We start from the raw sequence: 27,871 nt of genomic DNA on the forward strand, positions 1-27,871 counted from the left end.
GCTCCCCATGTTCCCCTCCCCTGACAACCGCCATCTTATGTCATGTCTCTGTGGAGTTGATCTCTGTGCTACTTCAGATAAATGGAGCCATCTATTTATCATTTTATGATGGCTTATTTTACTCGGCGGAATGTCCCCAAGATTCTCCCATGGGTTTTCTTCCCCTTATGCTGAGCAGTATTCTGTCGTGCGTATAGGCCACATTTTGTCTGTCTGTTCATCTGTTGGTGGAGTTGGGTAGCTCAACCATTCACTGTTGTAAATGATGTCTTGTTACACACAATATGCAGATATCTATTTGAACTTCTGTTTTCAGTTTTGGGGAAACAAACCAGTTTCATAATATAGCTCACCCACCCCCACTGAAATATATTAAAATTTTTCTGAGTGACTCTTCTCTAAGTTATTTAAAACTACCCATTTTTGTTATGTACTCATTTTTGTTATTCTAAATGAGTCAAGCACCTAAATATTGCTTTCTTTATAGTTACAAAACCAAGGAGTATAACTAATATTGAAGGTTCTTGTGATATATCAGGTTGCACACAGAACAAACACAGCCAGTATACATGTGACCTCTGATTATGCACATTTTGGTAACTTTTTTCCTGCTAATTTAACTATGAAAAATATAGTATAATTTCTGATTTTTTTCATTTAGCCCAAATTTAGGATAGAGTTGTTTGCAGGTGATTGCTAGGTGTGTTGATGGGATGGACACTCGGCCTGTGAGATGGTGAGAGAACCTGTGGACCGGTCCCTCTTTCCTCTTCCTTTGGTGTCCATTCTTAGGAACTGGTCTGCTTCCTGTTCTGCATGTCTGTGTCAGCATGCTGTGATGGGGTTTACACTCTGTTGTCTTGTGGGGGGAAACATTCTTAGTTCTTACAGATTCAAAATGCCTTACAATAAAAATTCAGAAAGTGCTAGAAGGAATTTTCTGGTCATGCTTTTGATTGCTATGCCTGACAGATCTGAGCCACTTGATGAAGTGCTTGTTTAAGGGTGCTGCTAGGGTTGTCTTAGTATACAGTGAGTTCTGAAAATGAAAAGTTTTGTTCCAGAAGGTTTAAAATAGAGGGATATGAACCCGAACAGGGTTTTTTGTTTGTTGTCTCCTCTCATTTTTTTCAGGCTGTAATAACTGATTTTGAAATCAGGCCTACTCTGGTAGATGAAGCATAGAGTTTATGCTTCAAATGTGGTTTGGGTTTGTGGGTAATAGCAGCTTGTGTGGTGTCTTCTTTTTCTTCCCAGGGTACATATAGTCACTATGATTGAGGAACTGACAGGCTAGTGACTAGACCCAATTCCACCTGAGCTGCAGCCAGCAGCAAAGTCAGGGTGGTGTGCATTAGGACCCCTGGGAACCCCAGGGGACTGAACCCCTCTGATGTAAAGCAATAGTGAGCCTTCCAAGATGTGATTAGGAGACATTTCTGTAATGAATACCATTTTTCTTTTCTGGAGCCTCAGCTTTTGCAGCTGTGACTTAAAAACAACTTGAAACCAGCCCAATTAGATAACATTACTTTTCAGTTATATAATAGATTATTTTAATTTAAAGATATGCATTGAATGGGAAAAGTTTATAGCAATATAAACATCAGTCATGTGGACTTAGACGTTCCTCAAAGTGACCAAGACAGTTGGAGGATTCACAGGAGCTGATTTTAAAACTTAATGCAAAGTCGGGCATGGTAGCACATGCCTTTAGTTCTAGGATTCAGGAGGCAGAGGCAGGTGGATTTCTGTGAGTTTGAAACCAGCCTGCTCTACAGGGCTACATAGAGAAACCTTATCTTGAAAAATAAAACGGGGCTGGAGAGATGGCTCATCGGTTAAGAGCACTGACTACTCCTCCAGAGGTCCTGAGTTTAATTCCCAGCAACCACACGGTGGCTCACAACCATCTGTAATGGACTCTGATGCCCTCTTCTGGTGTGTCTGAAGATAGTGACAGTGTACTCATATGAATATAATAAATAAATAAATAAATAAATATTTTTTTAAAAGAAAAAGAAAACAAACCAGTAACCACACAAAACTTGATACAAAGCCACGGCCATCAGCAGTGTGGCAATGCAGTAGAGTCTGGGTCCAGAAGTAAAGTCATTCTTCATGGCTGCCTGAGTTCTCCACAGGAGCAAAAAGGAGTCAGGGGTCTCTTAACAAGTAGTGTTGTGTTGTGTTAACTGGATTTGCACACACAAGAATAATGATGCTGAGTTCCTACCTCACACTTTACATAAAAATTAACTCAAACTCAATCAGTAATGTAAGAGTCAAAGCCACAAATCTCTCAGAAGAAAACAGAAACAAATCACATGACCTTGGATTTGACAGCAGCTTCTAGGTGAAACACAAAAAGCTTTAACAACCCAAAAAGTACAAAGAAGATCATTGAATTTCATTAGAACCTTGTACACTTAGGGATATTACTGGGAAATGAGACATCTTAGAAATAATAATCAGAAATCATGTATATAGTATGTCTTCAATATCTTGGGTACATAAAGAGTTTCTGTGCTCCACAAAAAGACAGCTCATTAAAAAAAAAAAAAAAAAAAAAACCCACGGTGTCTTAGTCGGGATTTCTATTCCTGCACAAACATCATGACCAAGAAGCAAGTTGAGGAGGGAAGGGTTTTTTCACACTTTCCACATTGCTGTTCATCACCAAAGGAAGTCAGGACTGGACCTCACACGGGGCAGGAAGCAGGAGCTGATGCAGAGGCCATGGAGGGACGTTACTTACTGGCTTGCTTCCCCTGGCTTGTTCAGCTTGCTTTCTCATAGAATCTAGGACCACCAGCCCAGGGATGGCACCAACCACAATGGGCCCTCCCCCCTTTATCACTAATTGAGAAGATGCCTTATAGCTGGAGCTCATGGAGGCACTTTCTCAAGGGAGGCTCCTTTCTCTGTGATAACGCCAGCTTGTGTCAAGTTGACACAAAAACAGCCAGTACAAATGGGGAAAGGTCTTGAGTTGACAGGTCTCTAAAGAATGTACACAGATGGCCAGTAGCAAGTGACACGTATCACAGCAGCATTGATCATTAAAGGACGACAAATTCAAACCTCAGTATCATTTTGCACCTACCTAGATGCCTGCTGTTGCAAAAAATATCAGCACAGAGAAGACCAAGGGAATGAAGGTGTGAGAACATTCAGACCCTGCGACTGGTATTGTCAGACAGCGGCAACTATGACAAACTATTTGGTAGCTCCTCTAAAAGCTAAGAAGTACTGTCCGGCCCACCAATTTCCATCCTGGGTTCACACTCAAAGGCAAAGTAGGGACTTGGGTGGCCACTGAAATCCATTGAGCTGCCATCTGTAACAGCCCAAAGATAGAAGCAGCCCAAGTATTTACAAGCAGATAACTGAGCAAACAAAATGTGGTTTGTGTGTATAATGGGATCAGTCATAAGACGGATGATAGGTGGAACTTCAGAACAGTACAGAGTGAAATATTGAGATGGACACTAGACTACAGAGATGGTCCAATGGTTAGGAGCACTGGCTGCTTTTCCACAGGACCCAGCTTCAATTTCCAATACCCAAGTTGTGGCTCACAACCATCTCTTAATTTCAGTATCAGGGGATGTGATGCCCTCTTCTGGCCTCTGTAGGCACTGCATGCACACGGCACACAGACATACACACAGGCAAAATATCCGTACACATAAAATAATTTTAAAAAGTGCAGACACTGTGTAATTCCATGTGTGTGCCATATGTGGAAGAAAGCAAGTGAATGGAAACAGGAAAATGTTTTATAGAGATTGTCAGGCAGAGGGAAGGGGAGTTGGGAGTTGTGTGCTTCATGGTTACAGAATCTCTGAGGTGATTGATTTGGTAACTAGCAGCGATGGTTGGCAACACTGGGAGCACAGTCAGTGCTATAAAAGGTCCTCTGGAAACTGCCTAACATCAGGGATGGGTATGTGTGTGACTGCTAGAAAACATCAGTTGGTAAAAGAACCCAAGACGTTAGTATGTGTATCTATTGTGAGTTGGCAGCACACTGTGTCATTCTCTGTAAAGCGTTAACCAGCCGTGTGATGGTGTTCTCAGCTTTTCTGAAACACATCTGTTGGGCTCCTGAGATATTTTCAGTGCTGAGTTACTGAGGAGAGGGGTGTGGTGACAACGTGTGTCAAAATTGACACTAAACAGAGTGTGCAAGGAGAGTGTCCACTGGAGCTCTTCTTGAGGCTGCTGCTGTTTATGGATGAAGGTCATCTTCAGAATTAATTTCTCTTGGACTGAAACCAGGAAGGACAGAGGCTCCGTCTCCATTTTGTTCCACCGTGGAATGCCTTGTACTCTTGGCTAGGGAAATGGGTAGGGGGAGAAAGAACTTGACTCTTTTCCTTCTTGCAAATGTTTGCCAACTATTTGCAGAATATTGAGTGAAAGAGACACTGCCAGGTCTCCTTTGTGCATGCCTGGCTCCCTGTGGCCCAGGACAGCATGTTTCTTCTTATGTAGTAACTATATTACTTAGAAGACTTACAGGGCACCGGGAGCTCCTCCCACTTTTCTGTTGCTGTAATAAAACACCGTGAACAGAGGCAGGAGAGGGTGGGGTTTGTTTGTTATTACACAACGGAGGAAGGCTGGGGCAGGAGCTCAAGGCAGGAACTGAAGCATAAGTTATGGAGAAGTCCTGCTTACTGACTTGCTATCCTTGGTTTTCCCAGTTTACTTTCTAATACACCCCAGGGACCCCAGGACTGACTGTCCAGGGATGGGACCACCCACAGTGGGCTGGGCCTGCTCACATCAATCATCAATCAAAAAAAAATGTCCACAGGTCTGGGGCATTTTCTAAATTGAGGTTTTCTTATCAGCTGATTCTAGCTTGTGTCAAGTTGGAAAAAAAAGAAAACAAAAACCTAACCAGTGCAACTGACTGCTTGTCAGCTTGACACACAAATATATCACTATTAAAGTATGATCTTCCTTTCTTGTCTATCCAAAGATGTCATGTTAATATTACAGTATTTTAAAATGCTTGAAAATGCCACAGTCTTTAAAGGAAAACATAACACTTTAAAAACAGTCCAGTCTCTTCACAACATCCAAATTCTCCCAAATCTTTCTAAAAATACAAAATCTCTTAACTATGGGCTTCTGTAGAATGAATAAAATAAGTTACATGCTTATTATTTCAAGAGGGAAGAGCAAGTGCATAGCCAGATTCTAAACACAGAAAAGCAGGCTGTGAACTGAATCCTGCAGCTTAATGCCTTGCATCTGGGGCTCACTCATGATCTTCTGGAACCAAAGTGCCTGGGCAGCTCCACAGTCCACACAGCACACATAGTCTCTAGCAGGCTCCTCTCCATAGCTGCGGCTGTCCTTGGTGGTCATCCAACAGTTCTGGCATCTCTAATGGGCTATAGTATGTCACAGGCTATACTTTTACCAGTGGCCTGCTGGCCTCTGTGAGAGACTCTGACCCTGCCACATGGTGCTAAGCCTTGGCTATTCTTCAAGACCCTTCTGTCCTGAGGTCTCTGCTGCAACTGAGGCTGTGTCTTCACCAATAGCCTCTCCTGGCCTCTCACAGTGCCAAGGCTCAGCTGCTCTCCAGGACCCCTTTGTGCTTTCAAAACCAGTATCATGTAGGAGTGGTAACAGTAAGATTGCTTACACGTCCCTTAATCCAGCTGCCAGCTTCATATGCTGCTTCAGCTCCCTCTGGACACAGCTTCCGTGTGCTGGCTCTGAGGAACGCTCCCAGAAGATGACCCCGGAGATACTGAACTCTTCTTAATCACACCTGATTTCTCAGCTCCAGCAGACCAGATGCACATACTCTTGAGTCATAGTGGCACTTGAACAATCCTGCTAGAGTCTTTCAAGTTCCCTCTGGATCTTCACAAGCCAGCCTCTGTCTTCTGCACTGCTCTCAGCTTTATCTTCCAAGTTCTCACAGCAGCTCAGTAAACTCTGTTTATGTGATGACTTTTCCAGCCCCAAACTCCAAACTTCTTTTTATAATCATCGCCCCCAAAATAATGCCGACAAAACCTAACCACTACACTTCTACCATTAATGTTTTTCTCAGTTATCACTCTGAGTGACCCTATTTTAAAATCCTGTGGTAACACACTGTATCCTTGCACCGCCTGATAATTTGAGTTCACTTGCCACCAGAGTACAGGAGATACTGTTAAACTGAGACCAGAGAAAGAGACTTGGAAGCTGGAGACCAGATGTGGCAGTCAAGGATGGTGTGGGATGGATAGGCTAGGTGGTTAAGTGATATGGGAGTGAGATGGGGCAGGCCAATGCTTCTGGAAGGCAGGGGCTGCTGGGAAAAGTGTCAGAAGTGTGTTAGCCTGGTGGCTGGTGAGGGCTGGCTTTGGGATCAAGTATCAGACACCCAATTCCTGAGGCTGCTATTAAGTGGGAGGAGAAAATTTCAGGTATAGAACATCCTTGTTGTCCACTAGACATCTTGCCCTGTCTGGTTATGTAAACATGTTCACTTTCCTTGGTGAACTAGGTCATTCCTCTGACTTGCTAATTGTTTCTAGTTGGACATCCAATAGATCATGGGATTCTTTTGAAGGCAACTTCTTTACCTCATTTTTCTTAGGGTCACTTGTATGTATTATGGCTGGTATTCTTGAGGTGCTATGGTCGATCCCCAGCACCACAATAAATCCATGTATAAGTACATGTGTGCACATGTGCATGCTTCCCACCTAGCTCGTGAGTCCATAGGCGTGCCAGCATCTCTTTATTTTGTAGAGCTTCTGCATGAATGAACGAACGAATGAATGAATGAATGAATGAAATGTTCTTCATTCATTCCGCCATTCAGTCAGTTCTATGGCATGATTTTTCCTTTGGTTTTCAAAAAGTGCTAGTTTTTTTTTTTTTACTTTTAGAGGAAGGATTTCATGTGGCCCAGGCTGGCTACAAACTTGCTATGTAGCCAAGGCTGGGTTTACATCCTGGCCCCACCTCCACTTCCTGAGTGCTGGGATTACAGGTCTGTGCCACCTCATCTGGTGTTACTCTGTTTCTATCTGGCCATAAGTTGGCACAGCTTTTTGCTAATATTTCTGATTGATATTTACAATCTTAATTTCTTATCAACTCGTACTTAATAGGGTATCCATTAGCAACCCAGAAGACAAAAAATTAGTGTATCTAAAAGATGTACAATTCTGGAATCAGACTGACGCAGAATCCAATTGTTTTACTCTTTAGTTGTTGATTTGAGGTGACTGACAACCTTAAATTATTATTCATGATCTGAGGAAATAAGGGAAAAAATAGGAATAAGTAAGATCAGACGTTTGGAAATGCCAGGCACGGATCAGTATGCTCTGTAGTCTTGCATTTACATTTTTCCACATTATTGAGTTTGCATATGCAAGCTTAATTTGTATTTACATAGTGTTCAATTTTAAAAAGTTATTAAAGAACGGGTGTTTTGCTTGCATGCGTGTCTGGGTAGCATGTTTGTATCTGGTTCCCCTGGAGGCCAGAAGAGGGCACTGGGTTCTCCAGAACTTGAGTCAGAGCCATGAGTGTTGGGAATTGAACCTAGGTACCCTGGAAGGTCAGCCAGTACTTTTACCTGTCTCACCAGCCCCTCGATTTTTTTTTTAACTATCACTAGTATCTTTGCACAGCTCTGCGATGTCACCAGGGAGATGCTTATCACCAGCTTGGGACAAATATGCTGACAGTAAGCAGGACTCAGCAGGCAGTATGGGGACTGGAGCCCTATCAGGGTCCTTAGTCCAGGCCCTTTGCACTTGGCTCTGTCATTATTACTCTTTTTTTTTTTTTTTTCCCAGTGCTGGGTATTGACCTTGGAGCCTTGCACATGCTAGGCAAGGGCTTTATGCCAGAGTTACACCCCCAGCTCAGCCGTGCATTACCTGCTGTCTTATATATTTACCATGGTTTTCATCATTTCAGTGGCAACCAATCACCTTGATGAATGAGTCAACTAGACCCAGCTCTGTGACCACACTAGTGCAGTCCAGTAGATGATACATTGTCTCCCATTCTAATTACCTTCATTCCAGAGCTCTACGTACCAGCTACTTTGTTTTCCCCCTCCCTGGATTTTCTGAGAGGCGGTTTTGTATTATCTGATAGGGAATAGGTTATCTATAATTTGATAGATAATGGCTCTCTATTGGCTACTTTGTATCACAGTCTAGTCACTGTTGTAGTACAGGTAATATCTGTTTCGTAATCTGGGTAGTAAATCCGAGTCACTCTTTTTTAATTGGTACACAAGAAACCACATGACTGTCATTTTTTTGGTGAGGTTGCCAATGTCCTTTTACTAACCCATTAATGTGGCCAAACCTCTACGATGCTTAATTGGGTCCTGGATTTACAGCACTGAACGATCCAGAATTAACTCCATCTAAAAACCTTATTACCCTAACTTTATTGATAAAGTTTTAAAAATATGCTCCTTTGATTTTAAAAAATCACTTCCTTTGATTTAAACTAACTGGCAGGTCTCTGGTTTACTGTTAAATATATAAAAAGTTGGTATTTTATAGGCTTCTTTTGACATAAACAGGTTTTTTTTTTTTAATTTTTACTCATAGTAAAAATAAAAAAAATAAAGTATATTATTTTATTTTATGTGTGTGAGTGTTTTTGCCTCCATGTATGTGTACTGTAAACATGCCTAATTCCTATGGCAGTCAGAAGTGGGCATTATATCCCCTGGAACTAGAGTTACAGAGGGTCATGGATCACCACAGGGGTGCTGGGAATTGAATTTGGGTCTTCTGCAAGAGCAGTCAGTGCACTTAACTTCAGAGCCATCTCTCTAGCCCCTACTTGATAGTATTCTTATAGTTCTCTGTAAATCTGTCTAGCTGCAACTTACAAATGATTCTGAAGTTAGCATCAATTATGTCTTGAAAAGAGGCCTTAGTCGCCTTTGGGCTTTAAACCAAGGTTTGGCAAAACGTACAGTAGGTGGTATGTTTGGGTGAGCCTGATGTTCAGTTGCCGATTTGCTGCACCTCTGCACAGAACGCCACTGATGTGTTAAGACTTCAGCTTGTACCTAGAACACTCTCTCTAGTTTGCTTTGACAGGTGGGTAACATAGACATACTCAAGACTTTTTGTGTTCCAAGTTTTGAAATTAAGTGAACGGATGATAGCATTCGAGGTAGTTCTCTTATTGTTTAATACAAGGCTTAACGGCTGTGCTGAAGTCACATTCCAGAACCTATTACGTGATGTGTTATTTTAAAGAGAGCATGTTTGCTTCTTCAAAAGTATTTCCCCCCATTGTTTTAATAAATTCTCAGGTTTTCACCTTAATTTTAAAACTATTTTTTCAAAAAAAAAAATGATGATTTTTTTTTTCCTATTTGTGTTAGGTTATCAGAAATAAGAGTCCCAAAGACTTCCTGAGCCCCCTGAGTAGAGGGAGATTAATTGTTGTATTAGCATCATGTATCACCTACCTCTCAGCTGTGTTAGGTCCTTGGGGAAATGCCTGTGGCTTTGTCCTGCCCACAAGGTATGCCAGTAAAGCCGTTTTTGTTTTTATTTACTCAAATTAAGTTTTTCTTCTGTGATGACATTAGCTGCAACTATGTTCATTTTCATTATGAGAATAGCTAGAACTCCAAGCCATTCTATACTTTAACAAACACATTCCTCTGCCTCCGTGCCTGTTATTTAACAGAGCCTCCTGCCCCCCACCCCAGCCCTATATCTTGTTTCTTCTGTCTATATGAATGCTTTAGTTTTTGTTTGTTTGTTTGTTTTGTATTGTTTTTTTTTTTTTTTTCTGGAAGGACCTTGGTATTCTGAAAAAAGCTTGCAAGTACTAGAAGAAGTGAGTCAGGCTTTAACCAGAAGCAAGAGGGTAGTGGGCTTGAGTATTGCTGGTATAACAGCTTTAATTACATTAATTGCTAGCACCACTGCTTCTGCAATAGCATTGACACAAGAAGTTAAGACGGCTACTTTGATTAATCATTTAGCAAAAAAAAAAAATGTTACTAATGTGTTGAGTATACAAGAGGATTTATATAGGTGTTTGGAACAATGGATTGATGTTCTTTATCATATTCAAATTATCAGAAGGAGGTTCAGGGTTTAAAGAGTTAGGAGATATCTCGAGTGTCATGACAAATACTATTGGAGTTGTGTTACTCTTAAAACTTACAACAGTAGTCATTATAATTAGAAAAAAGTTTAAAGACACTTGTAGGGTATTTGACATAATTCTAACACCTCTCTGGATGTTTTAACTTTGCACAGTGGGATTATGAATTTAAAGAGTGCTGCTCTGCTGAGCTTTGATAAATGCCTTGTTGTGAACGCCTTCTTAAGTCTGTCTGCCTGGGCAGAGGGGAAGAAAGGGAACACTGTGCTCGTGGCCTCAGATACATGATAGACAAATTGTACAGCTCATCCTGTAGGAATTTAGATAAGATAGCAAACAGTCACGCCATCTGATTTATAGTGGTCTTATAAAAATACACACAAGTATGATGTTTCATTGACTTTATAAAGCAATAGACCATAAATTCCACGTTTGCAATGTCTTCACTATCTCTACAGTTAATGCTGTAGAAAGGTTAGGTCTTTAATTCCAGGTGTGAACCAAGCTGTACTCCAGCTGTGGGGAACTTCTTACAGCCTGGTGAGACAGCCTGGTGTACAAACAGTCATGTGTTAGGACGGTTGTTCTCAACCTTCCTGATGCTATGAACCTTTAATACAGTTCCTCATATTGTGGTGACCCTCAACCATAAAACTGTTTTCATCACTACTTCATAACTGTAGTTTTTCTACTGTTCTGAATCATAACGTAACTATGTGCTATGCAGGATATCTGATATGAGACTGCAAAGTGGTTAAGACACAGGTTGAGAACCACTGTTTTAGGATGTTGTGAAGGTGGTCACAGGGATGTAATGATTTTGGACAACTGTTCTTTGGCTGTTGAAATATTCAGCTCATTGTGACCCTACACTCTAAACTTAACTGGCTATATGGAAATTGTTTGCCTCCTGGGCTACTCAGAGGCATCCATCTTGATTGTCACCTTTGGGAACTGACTTCAAGCCGTCTCTCACCTCCCTTTCCCATTTCTTCTCTGGTACTTATGTAGAGGGTCCTCTGATCGATATTTCAGAAGAGATGGCGCCTGCTTGTGCTGGCTGCCATTTCCCCTGGCCTTTCTCTTTAGGGCATAGAGATACTAACATGTAAGCTATGTGTGCAAACAAAGGTATTTAGTGTGAATCAAATCTGTAATTCCAATACTGGGAATTTTTTTTTTTTTTTTAAATCAAGGTACAAGTCCTAAGTAAATATGGCAGAGATGAACTGTCTCAACTTTTGGCTGATAACTTGGCTTTGTAAATGATCACAGTCTCTCAGGAATCTCTTTATGCAAGCTGAGGTATTCTTTTTTTAGGCACAGAGAAGAGGAATTTTTTTTTCATCAATAGGAACCAGCCATTTCACATTTTTTTTTTTTTTAATGTATTCAAGAAACAGGTGTGTGGTGACTTGTAAAATTCATACAGCTACTACAGGTAAAACTAAAGGCCGCTCCTGGCTGTTCAGTCAGGATCATCTGAGGATGTATGCTGCTGATTGTTAATGTACCTCAGCTCTCTTTACATCTTTGTCTGTTTTCATGTCAGTGGCTTCTTGAAGAGCTGTGGCCCTGTCGACAAATGAGACTATCTATTTAAACCTCTTCAGACAGTTGATGCTCTTTCAGCAAACTTGACTATTTAAGGCCTCTTTAAGGTTGTTTTTTTTTTTTTCCTATATAGTCAAAGTTACATGATTATGTAGTGATCCCTAGTATAATCCAACACTTTCTTGTTACTTGAAATTTCCTGACTTTCTTAAGTGCTCAAGAATGAACAAGGCAAGTTCTCTACTGCTGATGGACCTCCAGCACACAACACTTCTTTATGGAGGTCTTTATGAGGCATCTTTAAGGCTATTTGATCTAGAACCCACAGAGTGCATATGATTGGTTTGCTTTCTTGGGGTCCATCACACTGGGCCTTCCTTTCATTCATGCCAGGGTCTTGATGCCAAACAGGGTTGATTCGGATGAATGACCTACCTCCTGAAGTTGGCTCCTCTACCCCACCTAACACTGTAGTCACCTAATACCATGGACAGTAGTCTCCTCTGGCTGCTGATCTATTGACCTCTGGCTCTTCTGTACTGAGATTTATATCCATAATACATCCTGGATCCCCAAGACTTAGTCCAAGAAAAATGTAAAATAGTTCACTGATGACTTTTAATATGGGCTATGTTCATATTATTCAAATGTATTCAAATGTTGATGTATTGTTATGGATTACATTATACTATTATAAAATAGTCTACTGGTATTTTTTAATATGGACTACCTACTGAAATGTTAATGTATTATCATTGGTTAAATTATGTTATTATAATTAACTTCACTTGTTTGTTATTAGTTGAAATTATCTACTGGAAATTTTTATTTGGCTCCCATTAAATGTGCTGGATACTGCTTTTCAATGGATTTTAAAACAGAAACTGACTGCCCTGATTTGCTTCTTCATCAGTTCCCCAAGAGGCCAGCAGGATAATGACTTCCTTAGCCACACTACAGCATTTAATTGCAGTGGAGAGGCTGGTAATTTTCCATGCTAGACACAGCCTAGAGCGTTTTGAGACCTAGCCACATGCACGAAATAGTTGTTGAAGGTTTTGGTGTGGGGAGCTCAATAAGCTCAACCTGCAGATGGGCCTCAGATGCCGAGGCTCGTCTCTCCCTTCACTTAACTTACTTACTGTTTATTTGCAGTGCTGGAAAACTTTGACCAGACAATTGTCTGCCCCACCTTTGGGTCACTGGAGAATCAGCAGGACTTCCGTACTCCAGAGTTTGTAAGTACCTCATCTTCAAATTTTTATCCGTCATTAAGATTTTCTTTGAAAAACCAATTCTATTCTTTTGTGGTTCAGTCTGCCACAGGACCCCTCAGTGACTGTTGAGACTTTGGTGTCCCTGAGGTGCAGGTGAACTGGCCTTGAGCCTCCCAGTGTCCTGAGCTCTGGGTTTGATTTTGCACTGTGTATGGGATTGCTGACAGGAACTCGTTCCGTAGTAAAAGAGCGAGGAGATGTTTGCAGATTTTCCTGCTTCGTCGGCTGATTTCTGTTGCTGTTGGTTTCTGCTCTTGGTAACCTTGGAAATCAGTCTTGACTGAGCACAGACAATGCTCTGGCCCAGTGCAGTTAGTCACGGTGGAGTGGCCTGTTTCTCGTTTCCTTCAGGAACTTCAGTTATGCAGCTCTAGTGGGACTAGGAATATCTTACTGGCTGTTTCTACCAAGAGGGAAATAAATGTTCCCACTCAGTGAGACATTGACGATTAGCCTCAAGGAATTAAAGATCGTATTAGATGCTACTGTGATTTTATTAGTGCCTTGTTTAAAGAAAATTAAGCATGTAGGATGCCTTGCAGAATGTCTTTCAGAGCAGATTTTATATTAGTCTCCTAAAGTGCTTGTCTCTCTGACTCATGCCTTATGAAGGCACCAGAGAATCCGGGAAGCTTAGCAGCCTTCACCGGATTTGCCCAGTTTTTTCCTTACTGTGAATGACTTGTCTACCATTTGTATTGGCAATGAAAATGTGTGTATGTATGTTTATGTGTGTGGGTTTGTCTGTGTGAGTGTGTGTGCCTCTGTGTGTGTGTGCACACGTGCGTTCATGCTTGCATATACAAGTCGTATCTGTGTGTATACGTGTATGTATATATCTTTTGGAAGGTTTATTTTATTTTTGAAGTGTAATGATATACCTTTACCACTCCAGTAGTTGGCAGAGTGTGACTGCAATACTGATTCATTCTTTCTCTCTCTCTCTCTCTCTCTCTCTCTCTCTCTCTCTCTCTCTCTCTCTCTCTTTCTCTCTCTCTCTCTCTCCTGGTTACCCACTCAATTGACCTACTAGTATAGAGTGCACACCATGCTCTGGACTGAGAAGGATTGTACATAAAACTGTACTCGCAGTGCCACTTCATTTCAGGGCAGGGCTCCTGCAGTATCCTTGCAGATGGCCTGCTGTGAAAAGCACTCAGTTGTAATACAGAGACCTGGCATTCAAGTGACTCCTGTACAGCCAGTGTGAGTGTCAGTGAAGGGGAACTGAGTGCACCCAGTAGTTCCCTGTCTTGAAGGGCAGAGCAGTTTGGTGCAAAAGCAGGCAACGCTGATACAGACTCCGAGAGCCACTCGACTATTACCTTTCGGAAAGGATTCTAGCTGAAACTTTCTAAGGATATAACTAATGTAACAGGAGTTGTGTGCAGCCAGGTGTTGGTGTCATTGGAAAACATACATACTTTGTACCCATTCTCTGTGTAAAAATGGAAGTTTTCTTGGCAGCTTCTAGTATGTTGAGGAGCTGGTGCCTGGCTCCCCGCAGCAGCATCTGCACAGATAGTGGGTAGTGCAGGTAAATCGTCTTCAGCAGCAGCATTAGTTTCTTGAGTTTCACGGTTTTTTTCATTCTCAAAGATATAAGACTGCCTAGTCTAAGATCAAATGATCACAAGCAGAATCTCTAGTCACCAACAGCAGTTGCCTTGGAGAGACTTATTTCAACCATAGTTCTGAGCACATAGGAACCAGAAGGAGGATCTTTCTCTTGGGTTTTTTGTTTGTTTGTTTGTTTGTTTGTTTGTTTTTTTCTGTTGGGCCTCAAGAATTCCTGCAAGTCATTTTATTAGACCGTACTATTGATAACAATAAATATGATTGCCCTGTATTGTACCTGACAACATATCTCTGTGTCCCTGTGTGCTGGTTAGTTTTAGTTTTTGCCAACTTGTCTGAAACCAAGACACATCCAAAGAGAAAGAATCTTACTTGAGGAATGGCCACCATCAGATTAGTCTCCAGCCATGTCTACAAGGCATTCTTAATTGCTAATTGATATAGGAGGACCACAGGCTGCTGTGTGCAGGGACCTCCTAGGAAGATGGACATAAATTGTAGAAGAAAAATAGCCAAACAGGCCATTCAGTTGGATTCTGCCTCATTTCCTGCCTTAAGTGTCCTGTCCTGACTTCCCTCAGTGAGGAACACTTACCTGAAAGCATGAGCTGAGATAAACCCTTTGCTTCCCAGGATGCTTTTGATCAACATTTTGTCAAGCACAGAAAGCCTGGTTACTGTCCTTTTCTAATTACATGTGATTACCATGGTCAGGGAGCAATTATTTTTTAAATATATTTTAAAATTTATTCTTTGGGAATTTCATATATATATAGTGTATGTATGTATATATGTATTATATATATGTGTATTATATTATATATTATATTCTTGAATATTGTATGTATGTGTATATGTATATATGTATATTAAATGTATGTATGTGTATATGTATGTATATATGTGTGTATATATCATATGTCTATATAGTATATGTATGTTTGTATATATGTGTTTACATGTGTGTATATATTGTATGTCAGTACATTATTTGTATGTATATATAATGTATTTTTGTATGAATGTATGTATATTATGTATCTATATATCATATGCTTAAATATTACATGTATGTATATGTATGTATGTATATGGATATATATTAAATGTATGTATATATATGTATGTATATATGTGTGTATATATTGCATGTCTCTATATATGTCTGTATATATATGTGTGTGTGCATATATGTATGTTTGCATGTATATATGTATGTGTGTATATATCATGTCTGCATATTATATGTATGTGTGTATATATAATGTATGTTTGAATGTATGTATGTATATATATATATTATATATTTGATCATATCCATCCTCTACTTCCCCCCCACTACCATCTCCCTGACTTACCACCACCATAGCTCCCTCCCAGTACATTTTTTCTTTCCCTTAACCTGTTGAGTCCAGTTAGTGCTTTAAGTGTGGACATGGTTGTAGGGCCTTCCACTGGAGCATGGACAACTTACAAGGGGTAGGGCACATCGCTGAGGGAAATGGACTCCCCCTCAGGCAGGAGCCAGCTGCTAACAGCTCCTGTGCTGGTGTGGGGCCTTGGGAAGGAGTTCTTTATGTTCCCATGCATTGCCTGTCTGTGATGCTCGTGACTCTTAAGTTCTTGTGAAGCCTGTGAAGAGCTGCTGTGCTTTCCTCTCAGCCTCACCGTTGCCAGAACGCCTGGCCTTATAATAAACATAAGGATATGTGTCTCTGTGGTAAACAAACAGGTCGCAGAAGGAGGTCCCTTGAGAATAGGACACTCCAGGGAACTACATTGCTATATTTAAGAGAAACCTTTTATGCAGACAAGAGGGTGTAGGTCAGGGAAGACATAGCTCTGCTGTTAAAGGCAGGGGAGTCCTAATGCCAGCACATCAGGTAAATTGATGATGGAAACCAGATTGTTAAATCTGGGCGGATGATAGGACCTGGGAGCCAGAGGATCTAATGGCAAAGCAAAGTCTCAAACAATGCTGGAAAAAATAAAACTAAAAGAAGTTGGAAAAGTCAGTCTTCTGATTATTTTTTTTCCAATCTGGCCTTTTGGAGGATCACTTGCCTCCAAAGTGATTGAAGGGAGGCAGAGAACATGCTTGCTCAAGCCTTATTCTCAAATAGTTGAGGCTTAAGGCAGACCGAGAACGGGTGCTTTTTATGCAACAGTGTACTTATCTGTCCCGTCTCTCCCCCCCCCCCCCCAACCGCAGGGAGAATAAAGTGCTTTTCAGTGTGATTTTTTTAGAAGATGTATCTCAGAGCCCTGTCAGTTGACCAGCCTTGATCTCTGGCATCAGAACGAATGACACGGCTTATGTGTACTGTGATTCTCAGGCTCAGCCAGGCTGTGTTAATTGAGTAGATTCACAGCCCTGTCAGCTGCCTAGGGCCTGTTGACCATAGCAGCTCCACCACCCTCTGTTCTTCCTTTCTGCAGCTCCATGTTGCCGCCTCACTCCCACAGGTGTCCGTCCTTGCTCTCTCGCCCCCTTTGCAGATGGGAGCTATCAAGGTAGCCAGAATGCTAGAATGTTAGCAGGGCAATCAAAGATGCAGATGTGTCAGACTCATGGGAGCTGGGGATTTGTTGAGACTAGCAATGATTAGTATCATCACTGTGAGGTGAGGCAGATGTGTGGGGGAGTCAATATGAAGAGAATGTGACTAAAAACTGGCTTACAGAGACACTTGGTGATCTTATACGGTAGAACACCATTACAGTCCTGGTACAGTTTTGCTTGAGTACAGTATAAATAGTTAACACTGTATTATGAATGTTTTCTTTATAGTGCTATCTTTAAAAAAACAGCTGTTGGGACTGGAGAGATGGCTCAGTGGTTAAGAGCACTGACTGTTCTTCCAGAGGTCCTGAGTTCAATTCCCAGCAACCACATGGTGGCTCACACCCATCTGTAAATAGATCTGATGCCCTCTTCTGGTGTGTCTGAAGACAGCGACAGTGTACTTACATAAAACAAACAAATCTGTAAAGAAACAAGCAAGCAAGCAAACTTGTTACTGTTGATATTGGGATGGTCCACAGGTGCCATGGCACTCGTGGAGCTCAGAGGACGACTTTGTGGAGGATATCTTTCTCTCCATCTTTATGTTGGGTTCTAGGGATTGGACTTAGGTGGTAGGATTTTACTTCAGGCAGCAAGTAGTTCTGCCCATGGAGCCTCTTGCATCTTGCAGAGGACTTCTGTGCTGTTTGATTTTTCTCAGTATTATCTGTTGTGTTCTACCAGTGAAGTCTGACTCATCACGTTACAGTTGCTGAGGCAGTTGGTTCATGACAGAGAGAAACGGTGATGAGTGATGGCTGTCATCGGAGCATGGCTGGGAATAGACGTGAAGGATTATGATTCTGGGGCAGGGAATAGTGGCACTGGGAACTGGGTGCCTGAGCCTCAGATCATCTAGAAAAGGTCAGACTTAGAAGTAGAAGGTGGGATGAGTGAGATGGCTTAGTGGGTGAGGACAACGCCTCCAAGCCAGGTAACCTGAGTTGGATCCCCAAAACCCAGGTGGGGGGAAGATGGAAATGACTCTCACAGGTTGTCTTCACACACTGACAAAAACACTCACACACACTCACACAGACTCACACACACACACACACTCACTCACTCACTAAGTGAAAAATTAGACAAACTAACCAATCCAGATGCTATCAGGAATAGGCCGCAGAGTTAGAACTTAGGGTTGATTCCATCCTGATGGCAATAGAATAGGGACATGTTCTACTACCAGACTCCCAGTCCTGTATCTGGTTATGAGCTCTAAGGGCTAAATTCAAGGGCTAGTGAGTCATGGCTGGCCCCGCAGACTTCACACTCACCGCAAGTGCTAAGGAGTTTGATGTTAGAGTCAGCAGTGAGGACAGGTAGTGGTCATTGACCCAGGAACTTACGGTGGTCTGAGCACACACAGTTGCAGAATGGGGTGTGAGGGACGTTGATCTAACATCATTACAGCCATGATCAACATGGAATTACAGGGACGGAAGGCTAAGCAACTGCTCTGTGATCCGAGCTCCACCCTTGTACCCCTGTCGGTCTTTGCAGACCTTGAAGTTTGTATATAACCCTCCTGGCTACTTAGAGGCAGGAATAATCTTACCATTTCTGATCTCGTGTTAACTGAATATATTTCCCCATTGCGTAGCTTCTACTGGTATAAATAATAAATTTTGAACTGGACAAAGAGTATTACAATAGAATAAACCAGGAAGAATTAAAGTCATAAGACTTAGTAACTAGATGAGAAAACAGACTCAGGAAGATGAGTGCTGAAGTGGAAGTTGCCTGTCCTCCTTAATTAAACATCATGGTACCCACGGAGAAGCAGAGATAGAGTCGGTCTCCATTTAGGATCTGGGAGGAGCTGGCTCCTCTTTTAAGGATAGTTATTGCTTGTGACATTTTGAATGAGAGTGTCCCCTGTAGGCACATATATTTGGATATTTGATTCCCAGAGGGTGTGGCCTACTTAGAGGAGCTGTGTCAGTATTCCAGTTAACTGTCTCTCTGCCTTGTGGTCATGTCTCAGTATGTAAGCTCTCAGTTACTGCTCCAGAGCTATGACTGCCTACCTGCCGCCATGCCCCTTACTGTAGCGGTCAGGGACTGGACCACCTTCTGGAACAGTGAGACCCAAATTAAATACTTTCTTTTGTACATGGCCTTGGTTATGATGTCTTAGCATAAATAAGAAGGTAACTAAGACACTGTCTTCTAAGAATTATTGTTAATTCCCTGCAATTCTGATCTAGTTGTCTTCAACCAGCTGAAAGATACATGGTCCCAAGGAAGATTTCTAAGTAATAATGTCTTCAACAAGTATTTATTTGGCATTTATTTTAGGTACTACACTGAATATTCAGAAAAGAAAATTCTGTATCTTAGGAGCTAACACTTTGGTTAAGAGAGGCTTAAGATAAAAAGTAAATAATATAATATAAATTATAAAATAATATAAATAGAAAAATAGGAATTGTACGAGAGAGAGAGAAAGAGAGAGAGAATGTGTGTGTCTATGTGTGTCTCTCTATATGTGTGTTTCAGCCAGTTGTAAATAGAGTGTTAGAATGTATCTCACTGGGAATTGGAAAGGCCTGTTAATGGTGCTTGAGCAATCTGGAAGGACAGATGTCTACGCAGGAGTGGCCTAGAAAGAGGGCTGAGATAGACACATTGGTGATACGTTTGTGGACATGGAAGGCAGTCCACCTAGCTGCAGTAGATTGGCAGATGGGAGAATTGGTGGTTTGGGGCTTTGTAGGTCACTGTAAAGACTTTGATTTCATTGTTGGAAAGCCATTCAGAGTGAACCTTCTCTGGATGAGTGGGAGGTTCCCAGCAGAGTCCCTGACGTATGTGTAGGATCATTTTTTATGTGCTCAGAATGGACCGTGAATGAAGTAAAAGAGCAAAAGGGAAGACCATGAGGCATGCCAACTGTTAGTTATTGCACACGATACTGTCACCTGTGGGATTTGTGCTCAAGAACCATGCATTAAGAGAGAAAGAAAGAAAGGAAGGAAGGAAGAAAAAGAAAAGTGTTGATCTCATTGATTTACCCTTGGCTACCTGCAGCCCAAAGGCCACAGATTGGGCAAGTGTTCAAAGGAATTTAATATTTAGCTTGGCAGACAGACGGACTCTCAGAAGAAGGAGAAGGTTGGAGATGAGTGAGACAGTGAGAATTGCTCATTTGGCCCATTTTGCCTCGGTTGGTCTTCACAAGGTGTGTCAACACTGCAGGTGAACTGCACACGCAGGGAAGAAGGCTGTGAACGTGTACTCTGTCTGACCATGGAAGAAGGCTTCCTCGCTCTGTGTGGCTGATCCAGAAGCTGAACTCATAAATCATTAGCATTGAGGAGAATGAGCAGAAGTAGACAGACATGCAGAGAGGCCATTCAGAAATCTCTGAGTCACTTCTCTGGAATGCTGAGTATCTTTTCCCAGAGAGATGGTAGTAATTAGACCATAGGACCAGCCAGGCCATTTAACTCAAAATACTAACAAGTGCCATTCTGTACATTCTGGAACATTCTAATTCTTTTTTTTTTTTTTTTTTTTTTTAAATCATCACTTCAAAGATGTTAAAATAAGCCAGTCTTGTTGGCACAAGGCTAGATAGTCCCAGGCACTTTGTGGGCTGAGGCAAGCAGTTTGCAAGTTGAAGTCTACCCTAGGTAACTTAAGGAAATTCTCTCTCAAAAATAAAAGACGTGAGGTCTGGGTCAGAGATAAAGTGACCACCTCCCATGCACATCACTCGTGGTTCAAATCCCAGTACCCCTTTCTACAACTCTGAAGTAGGTAAAAGTCTAAAGTCCTGTCAACAAATACTTAGTGTGACAATATTGATTAACTGATTTGATGGATTGATGGATTGATTGATTGATAACTTTTGAGTTGCAATAGACAACAAAGCAGCAGCAGCAGACCTTAAGGGGAGGAAGCCAGTTCCATGAAGGAGGTGACCGAGCACACAGGTTGTCGAGCTTCTGCGAAGGCAAGTTAACTCTTTTGGAGTGGTTTAGCCCTACTGAGCAGCCACAGGTGTCCAGACTACTCAAGGATGGTTTCAGAGAAGTACACCTGTAATCTCTGTCTTAGGATCTGAGGCAGGAAGACAGGGGGTTCAAGACCACAGTGAGACTGCCTCAGACCAACACCTGAAAGGGGAGCCAGATTGCCCCAGATACGTTCGAGCTTTCTGGCTGGAGTTGTGTGACAGGTAAGGTATCCAAAAGCCAGAATACTGGTTTGTGGGCCCACAGTGAGTAGCCTTGAAGTGATATGAGGTGATATAGATGCCAGAAGACTAAAGTGACAAATGGGGCATTTGAAAAAATAAGTGTGTGTGTGGAGGAGAAGGGAGTACATTGATTTAGGGAAGATATTGAACACAGACCAAACTGATAAATGAGCATGTGGAAGCCAGAGTGTTTGTCTCCTAGACTGTTACAGAAGGACTGTGAGTAGATTGTTTATGAATGTTAGAAAGAGGTCACCAGGAGCCAGGATGAGGTTGGTCATCTCAGCCTGAACAGAATTCCAGCCTGGACATGTTATTATTATTTTAATGGAGTTAATTAGACAGGTGGAGTGGGTGAAAGCTACTATATGTTTATGTGCTTTGATTTTGGTAAGGAAATATAGAAAAAAAAAAAAGCCTGCCTTTAAATACAAAATGAAGAAATATGGTCCTGGAGATAGCACTTGCCAGGTAATTGATCTTAAGAAGAATGTGGAATAATGGATAAAAATCAATTTACAGAGGAGACAAATCAATAGGAAGCAAAGTCAACTCCTGCCCCTGATTCATAAATACCAGCTGCGGGAGTAGAGACCAGGAGTAGGGCAGGAGCTGAAGGCAGATGATGTGGAAGGTCCAGGCATTGGGCTAGTTAATCACAGTAAGAATTGAGTGTGTGATCACAGTGTCAGGAAGTCAGTGAAAATCCAAGCTGCATCCACACCAGTCCCAGTGAAGACAGACCCAGGTTTCTGCTCAGGTTGTTGAAGCTGCCTCCCATTTTCTGAGTGCTCCCTTTGCAGAGAAAGGAGCTCACGTCTCCATCTTGAGGGGTGGTTCCTGATAACTTTTCAAGAACATGACACCATCAGGCAGAAGCAATTGGTAAATAAAGATATAAAGTAGATTTTTTCCTTCCTTTCTATTTCTTTCCTTCTTTCTCTTTTTTTAAATCAAAGAGAATTCACTTTTTAAATGATTTTTTTAAAATTTAAATTAGGGGTGTATATGTGCATGCATGTGTATGTATATATATATGTGTGTGTGTGTATATGTGTGTATGTGAATGCACGTGCATACTTCACATGTGCATACTTCAGCATGTGCTCACACAAGTATAAGCATGCAGGTATTCAAGGAGACCAGAAGTGTGGCATCCCCTCGAGCTGGAGTTACAGGTGGTTGTGAATTGCCCATCATGGGTGCTAGGAACTGAGCTGGGGTCCTCTTGCAGGGCAGGATGTCCTCTTGAGCTCTTAAGGTCCACCTCGCCAGCCCTGTGAGGCATAGTTTTCAGGACTGAATGGGAGAGAAGAATAGCTGTCAGACTGTATTCTAATAGGATGGCTTCTCTCAGTGGAAACACCTGACACCCCAGCAGCGTTCGGATGTGGTCAGATGAACAATGAACATATAAATCCAGATGTGTTTGTGGGTGGGAAGACAGGCCGTGGATGGATCACAGGGAGTGGGACTCACTAATGGGATGTGTGGAATGATAAAGACCAGCTGTGGCTGTGAATATCCGTTGCCTCCGCCTTTGATGTGGCTCATCAATGCATCTGGTTTTTTTCACATTTTATTTTGTCCATACTCACCCTATAATGATCAGGAACTGAATCACCTGATTGATTAAAATCCCCTGTCCTTATAACTGTTCACTGGACCTGGTTTTATCCCCTTCATCTTCAAAAATCCATGACTATAAATGCCTTCTGAATCTTGCCTCATAGAGCGTCACGTTGGACATTCAGTGAGCTTTCTATTGTGTGGGGATGTCAAAATTAATTTAACAAAAACATAGCCAGGAAAGCAGGAGCCCTGAGCATTCTGAACAGTTAGGATGTCTGCATTTACCATGGATCTCATCCAATTACAAAGAGTCTGGAAGCACAACACAGGAACAGGGAAGTGAAGACTCTGCTGGCCAGCAACCTGACCATGCCATGACCTGTCACGTGACCTGTCATAGCAAGGGTGTGGAGATCTGTGATAAAAATGTAAAGAGAAAACACAGATGTGGCAGGAATGTGGGCACACTAGGAACTCACAGGATTCCTAGAAAATTAAAGAGAAAGACCAGAGGGGTTGACACTGTGTCTGTGTGTCCTTCCATGCGCTATGCGTTACGTGCCAAATCTTTTTGTTTTCTAAAATCTCCTGGTTAACTGTAGTTTTTATTATTTCACCGAATAGAAATAAAAGGTGTGTTGTTATTATAAGTCTTAAATTCTTTTTTTACATTTATTTATTTATTTATTTATTTATTTATTTATTTATTTATTTATTTATTGTGTGTGTGTGTGTGTTCCATATGCATCTTGTTCTGCACATGGAGGTCACCCTTGTACTCTGAGCCATCTTGCTTGTGCTGTGAAAACTCTTAAGCGTTCCTTAAGTCAGTCTCTGGTGAGAAACCATAGTCTCATTTTTACCTAGGAGACCCAAGTGCATTTATACTTCCTTCCAAGTCACCTTGTGAAATACAGATTAATGTGACCTGACAGATTGTAATTACTACCAAACAGCATCTTCATTAATTATAATGAGCAAACCAGCCCCGGAGTGTTCCATTCTATGGTGTTAACATGAATCAGAATATATATCAAGTCTGGACCTGAGTTGTTGCTCCGGTAAAGTTTGATCTCAGCTAAACGGTGTAAAACAAGAACAGGCCACCAGATTTTGCAGGTGGTCCAGCGAGCCTCGAGTTCCATGCAGCTTCAAGTGTTTTCTGTTGGTGGTTTATAGACAGGGTTCTTACTATCAGCCCAGACTGGTCTTGAACCTTTAATCCTCCTGCCTCAGCGTTCTGAGTGCAGAAACCACAGGCATGCACCACTGTGCCCTGAAACTTAATGCATATTTAATGTAAATGTGTGACGGGTGACATAAGGAGGATGAAGAAGAGATTAATGCAATGAGGGACTTCTGAGATTGTAAAATCATGTCCAGTTCCTGATAGGAACTGTTCATTTTCTGTCGGCAGACGCTGTTCCAAAAGCCCCACTAGGAAGTGGAGCCTGAAATGGGGCTGGGCACCGGAAGCCTTCTGTGCCCCTGCGTGGCTCTACTCCGGCTTCTGTAGGCAGCTTCTTTTTGCTTTAGGTCTTCCACTTCCCTATACATAAAAAGCAGGAAGGTCAGTGGCAGATTTCCTCACCAGCAAGTGGTGCAGCAGCTGCACAGGGATTGAGAGGCATTTGTGTGATGTGGAAAACATCTTCATGAAGTTATACAGAGAACAGCCCTTAGCTTAGTTTGAATCCCGGCCCGGGGCTTCTACTCCACCTTGGACCATTTAAGTTCCCGGAAGGAAGACACATTCCACAGCCTTTGTATTTATTATAAGCCTTAAACAACACAATATCTGGGCTGCTGCCTACCCTCCATGCATTGTGGGAATCTACTTTCCTTCCGATAACCCCCAGAATTTTTACTTACCATTTACTATCTTTCAACTGGGCTGCTCTTAGCTCCAATTGGGCTAGCCCACAGGGCCATGGTTTCTGTGGCTCAGCTAACCCATGGCAGCTTCCCCTTCTCCCTCTTGTATATTGTTCTTCTCTTCTTCCTCTGTCCCCAAGCCCAGGAAATCTAAAGCCCACCTATGTCTCTTCTGCCCATCTATTGGCTGTTGGCATCTTTATTCACCAATCAGAATTAACTTGGGGGCGGGGTTACAGGGGCTACTTGCAGACTCCAGGTCTAGGTGGCCACACTTAGCATTAGAATAGACAGTAAAAGACAAAACCTCAGCATGGCAGGTCAAAGCACTGAATAGAGCTCTATCAACCAACCATACCACTTTCCTTGAAAGTGATGTTATGTGATGTCACACTGTAGGTATCAGATCTTTGCTTCATTCTTAGAAGACCAGGCTCTAGTAGACTAGGCTAGAGCAGCGGTCACGTGTGTCCTTAAGAAAGTACTTTTATCGGCGCTTGCATACTGACCAAATTATCAGTGAGTTGGAATTAATTATACCCCGCAGTATTATAAAATACCAACAGCACAACCAGTCAATAAATATACTGAGCCCTTTCTAAAACTCGCTAATAGAATTTTTAATGAATTAGGAATAAGACCTATTTAAATTATTCAGTTTTGAATAAACCACTATCAACTTCACTAAATTTTGCAGTAAAAATTTATTCAGTCAGTCATTCAATATTTATTAACCCATGTACTCAGTGGGGAAATAAAAGGAATGCATCTCAGACGTTCACACTCAAGGCCAAAGGTGGTACAGTGTCCACCTCTGTGTTCAGTTGCCATCTGTGCAGGTGATGCTGGCTGGCTGGTGGTCAGAAGTCTGTGAGCTGTGTTGGAGTGTTGGTCAGTCCTAGTGCACACACAGAGAGCTGCCTGTGAATCAGGATTGCCCTTATGGTACTCTCAGCATAGAAAGGACCACACTGTGAGGTCCCTGTTCCTGGCTCGAACCTGAGTATGTTTATGTAAACCTTACAAAGATAACATACTATATGCCTGAGCTGCTTTTGCAGGAAGTAGTAATATTCCTTTGTTCCCTCCGCTCTTCTTCCTTGAAGCCACTTTCCAGTCACTACTGTGCCATCCGCTGGTACCCACTCTTGTAAATGCCTCCTCTAAACATGCAAACTAAACCATCCCTTTCCAGCATAGTGGAATCTCTCCCATTGCTTCATCTGCCCTGTTGTAAAATGTCACAGGATAATGGGGAATTAATTTCAGTTGATTTATTTAATAATATTTACCCATTTAATGTTTTTGTAACTCTTTTGGGAAATAGCAATGAAAAGATGGCACAGTCTGTGTCCCCTTGGGGCATCCGTTATAGTGAGAGACAGACATTAATTAAGCCATTACACAAATAGCTCAACAATTAGAATTGTGAGATGTGACATTTAAGGAGAAGGAAAGTGCTCTGAGCTGGAAGACCTCAGTAGGCAGGCAAGGGAAGACCCTGTCGCTTTACCATGGAAGGTAAAGGAGATCCTAGAAAATGGACCTACAGCACAAAGATGAGGGGATTAAACACTGAAGCCCATTGTGAGCAGATACAGCAACATCAGCATGAAATCTCAGCTGCATAGGAGGGTGTGAAACAGGAGAATCTGGAGCTCAAGGCAGTCCCAAGTGTCACAGAAAGACACTCAGCCTTATCCCAAACAAACCAACCAAAGACATAGGAACATTAAAGGAATAGAGAAGCTGAGGGCTGCATCAGGATGCAATTTCCTACATCATCTACAGTAGCCTCTGCAAACCTGCAAGGTTAGACTCTTAGTCCTGTCTTTTGGCAACTAAGTATAACACTTTGACCAAGTGGTTACATTAAATATTTTTACTGGAGTATGTTACATCAACTCATTGCCACAAATATCCATTGGATTGCTTTCCCTGGTGTTAACCTGTTAAAAGCAAAGCAAATTTTCCCTTCAGGGTTATAGTCCAATTAAAGTTATCGGTAGTGTACACACAAGTACATGACATTATGTTACATATGTATGACATTATACTACGGTAATTTATATAATGCAGTATTAGAATTGTATGGAACTGTAGCTCTCAACTTTAAAGTCTGACATTTTAGACTCAATAACATGGACCTACATAATATTCAGTACACTAGACCTTAAAACAGTACACTAAAAAACCTTAAAACTTAACACATTTATTAATTTAAATATGACCAACAATAAACCAGAGTGATAATTAAATTAATACTGAATCATGTTAATACACATTAGCATATATTAATATGGAATTTTTTGATTTAGCAGAAGAAATGGCATTGTTATACATATTTTTCAGGTAAGAGTAGATAGCTGGATTTTCTTGCTTATGTCATAGTAGATATTAAAGATTAGTAGCTCTTACAAACGTTTACTTGTTTCCTTATCCAAAATGAGAAGAAAAAAAAAAGCCCCTTTCATAACATTACCTTCAGTCTCAACAAAAAAAGCCATTATTAGGAAGCCATTTGACAGCCAGGATGAAAACCGTTGTGCTAAGTTCCAATACTTGCTTGAAGTTTTAGGATATTGTCATTAATGACAAGTATGTCTTCTTGAAAGCATTTGCCAGCTACCTAAGTCTTTATAATCATATTTTAGTCAGTTTCTGTGAGATAGAAAGAGTGCTTCCTGGTGCAGGGGGACATTTGAGTGCACAGTTCAGAAGCGCTTTTCCTGGGAACTTCAGAGAACTTTAATGTGGGGTTAGAGAACTGCACTGTATGAGAGCTTCTGTCTTTACATGACGTGTTAAACAGCGGGGAGCTGAGTGCTCCAGTTAGGGAGGCTCTGCAGCAAGGGGAGAGCGTGGACAGGGACTGACCGCAGGCACAGTGGGGTCAGCAAAGTGGTGACTTTCACCCGTCACCATTTTGTTTTTAAAAACCCTATGTATTTTATAGATATGGGTATTTTGCCTGTGTGTATGTCTGTATACCACAAGTGTGTGTGGTGTCAGAGGAGGACATAGGATCCTCTACAACCACAGATACAGAAGTTGTAAGCCTCCATATGGGTGCTGGGAATCAAACCCGAGCCCTCTAGGAAGACA

The 27,871-nt window shown here is 41.7% G+C and overlaps 1 protein-coding gene across 2 annotated transcripts in view; it reads left to right on the forward strand.

Annotated features, from left to right (window-relative positions):
• Ano6 (anoctamin 6) overlaps nt 1-27,871 on the forward strand; it is a 175,736-nt gene that overhangs the window by 57,563 nt on the left and 90,302 nt on the right. For both annotated transcript variants that reach the window (XM_034516714.2, XM_034516713.2), the window contains one exon: nt 12,847-12,929. In XM_034516714.2, coding sequence (XP_034372605.1) covers nt 12,847-12,929 — 83 coding nt within the window. The remainder of the gene's footprint in view (nt 1-12,846; nt 12,930-27,871) is intronic.

The sequence above is a fragment of the Arvicanthis niloticus genome, chromosome 13, assembly GCF_011762505.2.
Source record: "Arvicanthis niloticus isolate mArvNil1 chromosome 13, mArvNil1.pat.X, whole genome shotgun sequence".
Lineage (NCBI taxonomy): Eukaryota > Metazoa > Chordata > Mammalia > Rodentia > Muridae > Arvicanthis > Arvicanthis niloticus.